Below are 14,184 nucleotides of genomic sequence, written 5' to 3' on the forward strand. Positions count from 1 at the left end.
ATAAAAGTTATTCTAATGGTGGTGCTATATTTTCATAAGAATTATTGCTAAAAGAAAATGGCTATAATTGTTTTAAAAATATTGCACTCATTACTCAGGTGAATTTGCCATTTAAGTCAGTGAGAGTTTTGTCTGAAGAAGGAATGCGGGATTGAGCCCATACTTAGCACACTGCATTGCTTCTGAGCTCAGTTTATCTATTGTTCAGAGAGGAGGTGGTGAGAAAACAACGACCAGTTCACTAACTTAGATGTTCTTGATGTATTTTCTTTTAAGGAAGCATGGTATTTTGGATTATTCATGTGGTCAGCTTTGGGAATGAAATGACAAATGCTAAACATACGATGCATGTAACTGAAAATGGCAAACAATTTCTAAAATACATTTCCGTATCCTTTCACCATAGGTTACATATGCTGTGTGAACTGGAACACAGTATTATACCATTGTTTCAGCAAATGGATGGTGACCTTGGTAAAGAGTCTCTGAACTGGATTGCTCGTATAGAAATGACACAGAACTCCTATAGAGCAAAAGAACCCATCTTAGCACTCAGAAGGGCTTTGCTTAGCCTCAATAAAAGGTGAAGCTATGATTATTTCTTATCCTTCCATGTTGCATATCAATCGAATACTAGCTTTTCTCTTCTTCAGTAGTAGTAGTATTGCACATATTAGTGAGTTATGGTAAGAATCTACTGAAATGTACATTATAAACAAAAACAGCCCTGTTAAATTTCAAATACAAGACAAAAGCGGTGTTTTCCATGTGAGAAAGGATGAGATCAGCAGGGAAAAAGAATTATTTCCAGACTTAGGGGGGATAAACAACAGAGAATAAAAGTATTATGAATGTTTATTTAAAGTGACTTTCTTTGTAATAAACAGTTTAAGCTATTTGTGTTTTATTTCAATACATTATTATATGTATTTGAGATTGTAATGGCAGCACTTATAAATGAAACTTTGTTTTGGAAAAAATCACCACAGACAGGATTACAGTGAACTAGTTGGAGAATGTTGGCTCCAGAGTGCCAGAGTTGCAAGAAAAGCTGGTCATCACCAAACTGCATACAATGCTCTTCTGAATGCTGGGGAATCCACGCTATCTGAACTGTATATAGAAAGAGCAAAGTGGCTGTGGTCCAAGGTAAGCAAAAAAGAAATGAAATGATTCAAATTAAGATGCATAAAAGAGTAAAAGTAAGTATTTAATTTAAACAAAAGTACAATAAATGTGTAATGTTAATGCATTTGTATGAGTTATGAATTGACTCTTGAGTGCTAGTGGTTTTGAGAAATGCAATTAAAATAAATGTAGTAAATTGAACTGCTGGTGCAACTGAGAAGGAGGTCAAGCATGCAGTAAATGGAAGTTTCTAAACTTAGTTCATGGACAAAATGAAGAAAATTGGTAGATGTTGTAACTTTTATTATTGAAACTAGTATTTATCAGTGACTTAATGGATGACAGTAGGTGGATGTTTCAGTAGAGAAAGCTAAAGGGATTGTTGGAGCCTCATTTGTGCAATCATAAACCAAGACTTTTACTTACCTGTCCCCAAGGTGTTACAGCTGTGAACATAACATTTTTTTTCTTGGTTAGTAAAAGTAAGCTGTTCTGTTTCTTTAAAATAAACAAACAAAAGGCATATGTTGAAGAATGTTTTCCCTCTTTCTCTAAGGGTGAAGTGCATCAGGCTCTCATTGTTCTTCAGAAGGGAGTTGAATTATGTTTTCCTGAGAATAAAGCGGCATCTGACACCAAAAGTCAGCTAATCCATGGTCGGGCTATGTTGCTGGTTGGCAGATTTATGGAAGAAACTGCCAACTTTGAAAGCAATGCAGTTATGAAAAAATACAAGGTGAATACAACACAGTTTTTAGTAATCATATATTCATACATAATTTATTATGTACATTAAAGTAGAGCCTAGAGACCTCAAACAGAGATATAGTCCTCACTATGTTAGGTGCTGTATGAACATGTAGTAAAAAAAGACAGTCCTTGTCCTATGGAGCTTACAGTCTAGGATAATTTAGTTAAACCTCTTGATACATAAGTTTGTAACTGTCAACAAGAGCTAAATCTATCTTTGGTGTCATTGAAGTCAATGGAGTAATATGAGGAATAATTTTGTGGTTTTTTGCTAACGGATTTAGGGGTTGGAATTTTTCACCGGTATGTCATTGGGTTACTTTGAAGGGACAGCTTGGCAGATAGTGCTCTCTCACTGTCCAGTGTAGAGAATGTCTATTGATCCTCCTTAATTTTACTGTGGGAGTGTCATGGAGGTGATGCTACCACCCTCTGGAAAGCTAGAAAAGAGCACAGGACCCAATAACATCATATTGACTTGGAAAGAATAGTGTCGCCTACTGAATCACCAGTTTATCAAACATTTTTTCTAATGCTTGTCTAAATACAAGCCTGCTCAAGGTTTTACACTTGAGATTTTCCACATTCATATTTCTGTCTTACTACAGAACTAATAATAATCCTGTAGCTAAGTCATTTAGAAAAGTAAGCATAGAGAGAGTCTCAAAATCAAATTCACGTTGCTCTCGACATGGAAAGCAGTGGAATCCCAGCATTGGGCTATGTTTTTGGAGTTGCTGAGCTATTTGGTACACCTCACCTTTGTTCTACTCCAAGTGGCAGGACGAGCACAGCTGAATCTTACCTTTAGTGCCACCCTATTCCTGCAATATTGCTTTAAAAAAAAATTAAAAAGTGTATCACAGACTTCACTGTCAATAGCTTTGTCATTCAGATCACAAGTTGTTTATGGTACTAAATAGACTATGAAGTTAGTGGACTGGAGAATCCAACCCTATAGGCTAAATGTATGGAATTAAGAAAGGAAATTGTAGGCTGACTCTCAAAGTCTTTGACTGAAATCTTTTACCCAGCATGTCCCAAATTGTCATGAGACACAGAAAAAAGAGGGGGGAAAAGAAAATTCAAGAAAGCCAGAATATGTCCCAGTTGAAGTGGCTCCTGTCCTGCAAGACTGGCTGGGTTTGGCTCCCCATTTCAGGCATTGCAGCCTGGAGCATGGGGTCACAATGCCACTCACTCAAATTTAGCCTGGCTGCCCCCCATCGGGGGCTGGGCCAAAACTGAGCGATGCTGACACGAACCTGTGCGCCAGAGGCAAGGTCACAATGCCCAGAGCAGGGAGCTGAGTCACCGCTGAGGGGTGAGTGGGGGTGGGTTCATTCTGTAACCCCCCAACCTCTGGTGGCAAGACACATTTTTTGTTGTTTTAATTTTCTGACCCCTCCCCTTTCAAAACTTTGGGGTGGTCACATTAATGGAGGTGAGCCCAAAGGAGGTCACGCCATGAAAAATTTGGGAACCATTGTCTTAGGCTATGTGGTAGTCTTCACTGAGAAGTGAGAGAAGCTCTTTTGCCAATAATATATAGAATGCTAGAAAAGGTACTGTTGGGAACAATTCAGCATTGTCAGACAGAAACTGGATGACTTAATATACTCTTTCCCCTCTAACTTCTGTGACACAATTTGCTGCATTTATTTGAAGATCTTACTTTTAGAAAATAAATAGAGAAGTAGTGAATGATTCTGGTGTTTCACTAGTCAAAAATGGGGGAAAAAAGCAGTCACGTCCGGTTTGCAGTGAAACACTTGGTTATGTTAGTTTTAAATAAACTATAATTTCCCCTATTGGGAATATCCTCAAAGATCTTTTAGACAGACAAGGTGTGTGAGGTAATATCTTTTATTGGAACAATTCTGTGGTGAGAGAGACAAACTTTCGAGTTCCACTGAGATTTCTGAAGAAGCAGCTTGTCTCTTTTACCAACAGGTGTTGTCCAATAAAAGATATTACTTAACCCACCTTGTCTCTCTAATATCCTGGGACCAATACAGATACAACAACACTGCATATAAGGATCCTTTTGTGCTGTCTTATCACCAAATCAGGGAGGTGGACCAAAACCAGACACAAATGATCTGATACCTCTCTCCCTTGTACCTTGTATAGTCACACCTGTGCAGAGTGGATATAAAGCACTACTGATTGGCTGTGATACTCTTTTATACCCACTTGGCACAGAGGTAAATAATAAAAGTTTTCTGTCATAAAAACAAAACCTGTCTTATTTTAAATCCTCTTCCAAGAAAGATAACTTTTTTTTTCATTTTTGTTGCAGGATGTTACTTTTTTCTTGCCAGAATGGGAGGATGGACACTTTTATCTTGCTAAATACTACGATAAACTGATGCCTATGGTAACTGACAACAAGATGGAGAAGCAGGGAGATCTGATTAGATATATAGTTCATCATTTTGGAAGGTTAGATGATATAGTGCCTTTGCTTTGGTCTCTTAGAAAGATAATTATATTGATAACATAATCAAACCAATTCATTTTCCAAAAATTGTTCTTGTTTTTGAATGCTAAAAATTATGTATTTCTGTCTGACTTCAAATTTTTCTGCAATAATTCTTAAGAAGAAGCATGGAATTGTAGAAAAATTATTTTATTCCAGCTCTGTATTAATTATATATTGTCTTAATTTTGTTAGAGAGAAATTAATTGTTAGATTCTTATGTTTTCATCTATTTAAAATGAGCTGGTGTTTGCTGTCTCAAAATGAAATGAGACAAGGCTAGCCATTACTAAGTTGATGATTATCTTTGTGCTTTTGATTGGAGCAAGTTTCTAAGTGATAGATGCAGATAATTCCTGTGGATGTCAGTTAGTGAGCATTATATATTACAGTAACAGACATTACAAAAGCCTAAAATAGACATATAAACATCAGAATAGATATGTACATCACTTTAAAGCTCTACGTTTGTTTGCACATTCTTAAATATATGGTATAAAAGGCTGAATCTTAATTATAGCTGTGGATATGTAATTGCAGGTCTTTACAGTATGGAAACCAATTCATCTATCAGTCAATGCCAAGAATGTTATCTCTGTGGCTTGATTTTGGAGCAAAAGCATATGAATATGAAAAAGGTAGAACTTTTTAGTACTGTTTTTCTGCTATGTTACATTTTCATAAAAGGATGTAGAAAGAGCTGTGAAACCTGCCATGTATTTTGAAATGCAGCCAAAATGACCCAATCCATTATATGGACTAAAACAAGAAAGTGCCTGAGGTTATATGCACAAAGTATATAACTGGTGAACTTTAAACTCTTTCCCAAAAATTTGCATAATTTAAAGCAAAAAAAGTTATACATTACCAGATGTCACCTAAAAGCATTTTACATGTGATTATAACCCCCCTCAGAATTGAATTAATAATTGCAAACTTTTGTTAAGCATGCAACATTAATTTCAAATTAAAGTTGCCAAAAGTAAGGAGACAGAGAAAAATAAATATGTTGCATGTACCCTTTCACCAACATCAAGCCAGTTCACTGTGAAAACATTTGCAGTAAAGTGTTCAATTTTTTTACCTTTGCAGAACTCAATAGCTGAAGGAGTTTTGTTCAAACTTAAAACCAAACCAAAGCAAAATCTTTTCCTTTGGGCAGTGTCCAAGCATGCAGCATTTCTGTCCAAAAGTCTTTCTTTGGAAATTTCACAGTAGGCATGGGGTGAGACACAAAAGGGGCTGTTCTGGCATGTGCCAGCTGATATGTCAGTGGCTGAATGTCAGCATGAGATTTTTCAGAGTGCAGTAGCATTGCAACCATAGCTCCTCCTATTCCTGATATCTGCTGGGTGCTGTAGTGGGTGAGGTGATATAGGAACTGGTATGCCTGCTCCACACTTTCCAAGGACTCTTTTCTCCTCCTCCTCTCTTCGTCTTGCCCCAGATACACACACCAGAATCTCTGCCTGGAAAGAACTGATGGCTTTCAGCCCCCTGTGCACTATTCTGGGGAAGTAATCTGGCTTTGTGCGTTAGCATTAATAGTGGTTTTATGGCCTTACCTGTAGCATTTTTTACTACCAAGTACACCTCTACCTCGCTATAACGCTGTCCTCAGGAGCCAAAAAATCTTACCACGTTATAGGTGAAACCGCGTTATATTGAACTTGCTTTGATCCACCGGAGTGTGCAGCCCCGCCCCCCCCGGAGCACTGCTTTATTGCGTTGTATCTGAATTTGTGTTATATCGGACCGCGTTATATCGAGGTAGCGGTGTATTGAAACACTATAATAAAATCCATGTTGGCAATCCAAGCTATGTAGCAAATATGCTATAAATCACTTATTCTTGCACATACCCCAGTAATGTATGCCATATAGAAAATATAGTTGCACACAAGCCAGTTAATTTAGTTTGTTTTCAGGGACAAGAAATGGGGCTGAGAGAAGCAAATAATTTTTCAATTTAAAGGCTTGCTTATCCATGACAGTGGGAGTTCCCCAAGCAAAGCAAATGTAGAATTGAGCACTGAATTTGTGTATAATACTCAGAGAAACTTTAGGGTGAAGGATTTTTGTTTAGAAAAACAAAACAAAAAATCATTAACAAATGAGCGTAGTTCTTTAGGTTTGTAGCTTGTTTTTTATAAACTTGCAGTTCAGAGAAATATGACTCTAAACTTACTGTATTGTGTTTTTCCAGTTGGTCGCCCTGATCGTGTACAGATGAGAAATGATTTAGCTAAAATAAATAAGGTGATTACAGATCACACAAATCAGTTGGCTCCTTATCAGTTTTTGACAGCATTCTCTCAGTTAATCTCCCGAATCTGCCACTCTCATGAGGAAGTCTTTGTTGTTCTGATGGAGATTGTTGCCAAAGTGTTTCTAACCTACCCTCAACAAGCAATGTGGATGGTGACAGCTGTCTCCAAGGTAATTTGATAAGGATAGCTGTATTTTTATAAAAGTTGATACAAAATCTATCTACAAGAGAGAAATTTGAATAACCTGTTTACTGTATGTTTAAACAAGGTATTTAAATGGGCAGCTACTGAGATATACGAGTGTGATATTCTGCCCCATTTTGCACACCACAAAGATTATAATTTCATTGTGTTATAAATTCAGGGACTATAGCTTGAAAAATGTAGAGTTCAAGAATCTCAAGGCTTTTTTCTGTCACTTCAAGCAGTTTTGTTTTTTTGATACTTTTACTACCTGGTGTGAAAATATGAAGTCTTGAAAAGCTGTGGAATTTTTAATGAAACTTAATACTGATTATCTTTGATTTGTGCTCCAATTTGTTAAACTATCTGACTTCAAATATCCTGCAAAAAATACAATTTGTTAATCACTTCAGGATTGTGTAATGGAGATTAGGTATATAAGTTTAGTAAATTTTAACTTTATCTTCTTTTGCAGTCCTCTTACCCAATGCGTGTGAACAGATGCAAGGAAATCCTAAACAAAGCTATTCATATGAAGGCATCTTTAGGAAAATTTATTGGAGATGCAACACGCCTGACAGATAAACTACTAGAGCTATGCAACAAACCGGTACTTGTCCAAAAAACAAAAGAAACAACAAAACCAACCAAACATATAAAAACAAGACTTGCAGATCAGACATAGCAATTAATGTTACATAAAGTGTTTTTAAATGTGCTATGCAAAATATTTTTCTGTAGCTTGCATCAACTAATTAAATTAAATAGTCTCTGAGCAATTCTGTTCAATTGGGGTATCTTGTAAAATGTTCTGTTGACATCTGAAATCTATTAGACAGGAGGAAATAAACATTTTGGAGCTAAAACTTAAATAGCAAACTAACATGATTGTTTTAAATATTTAAGTTGTCTAGGAAGATTGCCTGTCAATTTTGTATAGAGAATTCTTTTCTAAATAAGTATCTTATTTATAATAACAATATTTTTGAATTATGAGCCATTTTTATGTTGCTTGTATGTTCCATTACTTATGGTCAGTGATTTTTTCCCCTCCAATAACTTTTAAAAGATTTTAGCTCAAAAGAGTAGGCTATCTCTAGTGTTAGTGGTGAACCCCTGAACTTATTAACTGGGATAAAATTCAGCAACTGCATTTAATGAAACTAAGTGGGAGAAGAACTAAAATATAGAGACATCATAAAAGTTAAGTTACTTTATTCTAATGGACCACATTTTAGCACAAATAGAAATCTTGAAACAAGATATATTTTTTCACTGTTTGGTGAAAACTATTCCATAATTTAAGGAGAAAGATAGTGATATTATTATGAGGACTTATTCAGTATTTTAAGCAAAATATTTCTTGATTGATTGATTTTTATTTATTTTAGGTTGATGGGAACAACTCAACATTAAGCATGAGTGTTCATTTCAAAACACTTAAAAAGCTAGTAGAAGAGCAGACATTTAGTGAGATCCTCATTCCTTTACAGTCTGTAATGATACCAACTCTTCCATCGATTCCTGGCACACATTCTAACCATGACCCTTTTCCTGGACGCTGGGCCTACATTGCGGGCTTTGATGATACGGTAAACCTCTTCTCTGCTCATAGTTTAGATGTCATTTTAATAAATTGCAGCTAAGTTGACTTGTCTACTTAATTAGCTAGAAGTGAGGTGGGGAGAATGATGAGAGGTTTCTTAATAATGATATTTACTGTTCAAATAAGAGTGCATACTAATTAAAAGGAGCACTGAGGACCAGATTGATGGCTAGCTTTTTGGTACTACAACCTGAAAGAAGGGCACTGGTACTAAGATCAAGTTTTGGCTAGGGTCAAATGAGTTGTAAACTAACTAAAATAGGAAGTGCTAGCACAAATGTGGCTGTTAAGATTCCCAAGACTTTGTTGAAGAATAACCACAAGATTTAATGACTACTTCCATTTTTCCTTTAGGTGGAAATCCTTGCATCTCTTCAAAAACCAAAAAAGATTACTTTAAAAGGTTCAGATGGAAAAACCTATATTATGATGTGTAAGCCAAAAGATGACCTAAGAAAAGATTGCCGACTCATGGAGTTTAATTCCTTGATTAATAAGGTTTGAAGATGATTTTGCAAATCTTCTCTATGCTTGTTGACTAGAAAAATGATGAAGTAATCAACTAATAAAAGTATTTGACTCCCTACATCCTTGAAAAAGAAATCTTGATGGGAAAAAATATTACTTCAATTAGTGCCCAATCCTACAAAGTCTTGAGTGCATTCAACTCCCACTGCTTTCTGTGGGAGTTGAGGATGCTCACAGAATTGGGACTTTATTCAAGAAAACAATAGTCTATGTAAAATTTGGAGGAGTTACTTGTTATCTTTCTGCCTCTACCCTACCCTCACCCTGTCTACTGATAATTGTTTCCCCTTTACACCTCCCTCTTACTGAGGATTTCTTCATTGCTAGGCAATGATGGGTAGATAAACAGTGATTATGGCAAAACATTAACAACTATGGAAAGAGAATATTTTTATCCTAGTTAGATTGTCTTTTTCACTAGTTCACCTAATGTTAATATACTGTATTTTCAGTGAGGTCAAGGAAAATGGTAGTGGCTCTGGAATACTAACCTACTAACTAACCCAGACATTCTATTTAAAGGGTTTATTCAGCCAGTGATCTTTATTGTAAAATCATTATTTATTTTTTTGAGGGCAAGTAGGGAGGAGATGTAAGAATTCTATTTACTTTTGATTTACTGCAAATGTGGAATTTCAGAATTTAAAACCCCTAGATTATGGTGGGGGAAATTTAGATGTAGACATAAGAGTGGCCATATTGGGTTGGACCAGTGGTCCATCTAACCTAGTGCCCTGTCTACTGATTGTGCCAGATACTTCAGAGGGAATGAACAGAAAAGAGCAATTTTGAGTGATCCACCCCCTGTTGTCAAGGCCCAGATTCTGGTAGTCAGAGGATTAGGGACATCCAGAGCATGGGGTTGCATCCTTGACCATCTTGGCTAGTAGCCATTGATGGACCTATCCTCCATTCACTTATCTAATTCTCTTTTGAATCCAATTATACTTTGGCCTTCACAACATCCCCTGACAATGAGTTCCACATGTTGACCATGTGTTCTGTGAAAAAGTACTACCTTTTTTGTTTTAATTTTAATTTTTGTTTGCCTATTAATTTAATCGAGTGGCCCTAATTCTTGTGTTATGTGAAAGATAAATTTCCTATTTGCTTTCTCTAGACCATTCACAATTTTATAGACCTCTTATCAAATCACCCCTTAGTCGTCTAAGCTGAACAGTCCCAGGCTTTTTAGGTTTCAGAGTGGTAGCCGTGTTAGTCTGTATCAGCAAAAAGAACAAGGAGTACTTGTGGCACCTTATAGACTAACAAATTTATTTAAGCATAAGCTTTCTGTTCTATATGCCTAATCATTTTTGTTGCCTTTCTCTGGACTTTTTCCAATTCTAATGTATCTTTTTTTTTTAAATGGAGTGACCAGAACTGCATGCAGTATTCAAGATGTGGACATACCATGGATCTATATAGTAATGTTATGATACTGTCTCTTTTATTATCTATCCCTTTCCTAATAATTCCTAATATTTTGTTAGCTTTTTGACTACTGCTGCACATTGAACAGATATTTTCAAAGATCTATCCACAATGACTCCAAGATATCTTCCGTGAGTGGTAACAGCTAATGTAGACCCTATCATTTTGTATGTATAGTTAGGATTATGTTTACCGTTAAGTGAAAATTTAGTGAAAATTATCAGCATTGAATTTCATCTGCCATTTTGTTGATCCCTTTGAAATATTTTGCGTTCTGTTTTGGATTTAACTATCTTGAGTAATTTTACTGTATAGTCTGCATATTTTGCCATTTCAGTGTTCACCCTGTTTTCCAGATCGTTTCGAATATGTTGAACAGCAATCATCCTAGTACAGATTGCTGAGAGACCCTACTATTTACCACTCTCCATTCTGAAAACTATTTATTCCTACCCTTTGTTTCCTATCTTTTAACCAGTTGCTGATCCATGAGAGGACTTTCCCTCTTCTCCTATGACTGCTTAGGGTTAGTCTGCACTGGCAACGTTAAAGCGCTGCCAGAGCAGCGCTTTAACGTGTCTTGTGTAGTCGCAGCAGAGCGCTGGGAGAGAGCTCTCCCAGCGCTCTTAAAAAAACCCACCTCCACGAGGGGCGTAGCTACCAGTGCTGGTGCACTGACTACACTGGTGCTTTACAGGGCTGAAACTTGCTGCGCTCAGAGGGGTGTTTTTTCACACCCCTGAGCGAGAAAGTTGCAGCACTGTAAAGTGCTAATGTAGACAAGCCAAGATTTGCTTAAGAGCCATTGGTGAGGGATATTGTCAAAGGTTTTCTTAAAATCCATGTACATTACATCAGCTGGATCACCCTGTTTCACGTGTTTGTTGACACCCTCAAAGAATTCTAATAGATTGGTGAAGCATGATTTTCCTTTACAAAGGGAGTGTCTTCCCCAACAGATCGTGTTTGTTTCTTATAAGTCTGTTTTTTACTATAGTTTCAACCAGTTTGCCTGGTACTGAAGTTAGGCTTTATTGACCTGTAATTGCCAGTTTTGCCTCTGGAGCCTTTTAAAAAAAATCATATTACCTTAGCTATCCTCCAGTCATCTGGTACAGAGGCTGATTTTAAGGGATAGGTTACATACCATAGTTACTAGTTCTGCGATAGTTTCTTCTGACCTCTTAGGTGAATGTGGTCCTGGTAACTTATTACTGTTTAGTTTATCAGTTTGTTCTAAAACCTCCTCTATTGACACCTCAGTCTGTGACAGTTCCTCAGATTTGTCACATGTAAAGAATGGCTTAGGTGTGGGAATCTTCCCCGCATCTTCTGCAGTGAAGACCGATGCAAATAATTCATTTAGCTTCACTTCAATGGCCTTGTCATCCTTCAGTGCTCCTTTAGCACCTCAACTGCCCAATAGCCCCAATGACTGATTGGCCAGCTTCCTGCTTCTGATGTACTTAAAATTTTTCTCTTCAAATTCTTTCTTGGCCTGCCTCATAAGACTTCTACACTTCACTTTCCAGGATTATGTTCCTTTCTATTTTCCTCAGTAGGATTTGATTCTCAATTTTTAAAGAATACTTTTTCGCCTCTAACCACCTTTTTTACTCTGCTGATTAGCCATGGTGGCATTTTTTGTCGTCTTACTGTTTTGGGTTTTTTTTATTTATTTGGGGTATGCATTTAGTTTGAGCCTCTGTGGTGGTGTTTTTAAATAGTCTACATGCCGTTTGCAGGTATTTCACCGTTGTTACTATTCCTTTTTATTCCCATTTAATTAGCTTCCTCATTTTTGTATAGTTCCCCTTTTTGAAGCTAAATGCTGTGGTAGTTTCTTTGGCACCCTTCTGTCCCCCTCCTCCCGGATGTTTAAATTTAATTACATTATGGACACTATCACTGATCAGTTCAACTGTCACCTCCTGGACCCGATCCTGTGCTCCACCTAGGACTAAATCAAGAATTGCCTTTCCTCTTGTGAGTTCCAGGACAAGCTGCTCCAAGAACCAGGCATTTATATTGTCTAGAAATTTTATCTCTGTATCCCTGAGGTGACAGTCAATATGAGGATAATTGAAATAAACCATTATTATTGCGTTTTCTGTTTTTGTAGCCTCTTTACTCTTCCAGAGCATTTTACAGTCTCTGTCACCATCTCGGTCAAGTGTTTGGTAGTATATTCCTACTGCTATACTCTTATTGTTCAAGCATGGAATTTCTATCCTTTGAGATTCTGTGGTACAGTTTGATTCATTTAAGATTTTTACTTTATTTGACTCTACGCTTTCTTTCCCATATAGTGCCACTCCCCGACCAGCACAGCCTACTCTGTCATTCCTATATATTTTGTATCCTGGTATTACCATGTCCCATTGATGATAATCCTCATTGCACCAAGTTTCTGTGATGCCTACTATATCAATATCCTCATTTAATTCCAGGCACCCTAGTTCACCATCTTAGTATTTAGACTTCTAGCATTTGTATATAGGCACTTGTACATTTTGTCAATATTCAGTTGCTTGCCTTCATGTGTTAATTTAAATGGGACTCTTTTTTATGTTTGCTTGTTCCTCACTAGCTCCTACGTGTACTTTACCAACTTCTTTCCTATCCTAGGATATAGAGTTCCTCTTTTAATAAATTCATCCCTAAGGGATGTCTCCTCCCAAACCATATGCTTCTCCACACCTGTCAGCTTTCCCCCAGCTCTTAGTTTAAAAAAATCATCTACAACCTTTTTAATTTTACATGCCAACAGCCTGGTTCCATTTTGATTGAGATGGAGCCCATCCTTCCGGTATAGGCTGCTCCTTTTCCAAAAGTTTCCCCAGTTCCTAGTAAATCTAAAACCCTCCTCCCTACCCCATCATCTCATCCTCACATTGAGACCCTGCAGTTCTGCTTGTCTTTCTGGCCTTGTGCAGGAACTGGAAGCATTGCAGAGAATGCTACCTTGGAGGTCTTGCGCTTTAATCTCTTACTAGCAGCCTAAATTTGGCCTCTGGGACCTCTCTCCTACCTTTTCCTATGTCATTCGTAACTAAATGTACCAAGACTATTGGCTCCTCCCTAGCATTGCACATAAGTCTATCTAGTTGTGTCATGAGATCTACAACCTTCGTATGCCGCATGCCATTTACCATGTGGTTCTCCTGGTCATCAGAAACACAACTATTTATATTTCTAATAATCAAATTCCCCCATTATTATTACCTTGCTCTTTCTAATAACTGGGGTTCCCTCCCCAGCGGGACAAATTGGTTAAAGTTATCAGTTTATTTTGATCTTGTGTTTGTGATGATATTTGGTAATGTTATTTATTTTGTTTTATAAATAGTGCTTAAGAAAGGATGCCGAGTCACGTAGGCGAGAACTGCATATTCGAACCTATGCAGTTATTCCACTAAACGATGAATGTGGGATAATTGAATGGGTGAACAACACGGCTGGCTTAAGAAATATCCTGATCAAACTGTACAAGGAGAAGGGTAAAAAAACTTGTATATAAAAATTCATGTGAGGGGGACAGACAAAGAGCAATGAGATGAGATAAAGTAGAGATACATATGTTGTTGTCGCGGGGCTGATACACCTCATCACCCCGGGGGGGCGTGGGTCGGGGTGCATCACAGCCCCCTGTTGAGTTGGAAGGGCTGTCCCATGTCTCAGGGCAGCGCGGCTTCGTGGCCTTAGTCCTTAATACAACCCTTACTCTCAGGGCAGTGCGGCCTAGTGGACAGAGTCTGTAATACAGCCTTAATCACAGGGCAACGGGGCCCAATGGCCAGAGT

The 14,184-nt window shown here is 37.3% G+C and overlaps 1 protein-coding gene across 1 annotated transcript in view; it reads left to right on the forward strand.

Annotated features, from left to right (window-relative positions):
- Positions 1-14,184, forward strand: part of ATR (ATR serine/threonine kinase) — a 79,661-nt gene that overhangs the window by 54,131 nt on the left and 11,346 nt on the right. Inside the window, exons 33-42 of the mRNA XM_008171483.4 lie at positions 407-583; positions 990-1,149; positions 1,685-1,864; positions 4,181-4,323; positions 4,901-4,998; positions 6,567-6,799; positions 7,289-7,423; positions 8,205-8,405; positions 8,774-8,917; positions 13,731-13,881. Of these exons, the coding sequence (XP_008169705.2) occupies positions 407-583; positions 990-1,149; positions 1,685-1,864; positions 4,181-4,323; positions 4,901-4,998; positions 6,567-6,799; positions 7,289-7,423; positions 8,205-8,405; positions 8,774-8,917; positions 13,731-13,881 (1,622 nt within the window). The remainder of the gene's footprint in view (positions 1-406; positions 584-989; positions 1,150-1,684; positions 1,865-4,180; positions 4,324-4,900; positions 4,999-6,566; positions 6,800-7,288; positions 7,424-8,204; positions 8,406-8,773; positions 8,918-13,730; positions 13,882-14,184) is intronic.

This window comes from Chrysemys picta, chromosome 9, assembly GCF_011386835.1.
Source record: "Chrysemys picta bellii isolate R12L10 chromosome 9, ASM1138683v2, whole genome shotgun sequence".
Lineage (NCBI taxonomy): Eukaryota > Metazoa > Chordata > Testudines > Emydidae > Chrysemys > Chrysemys picta.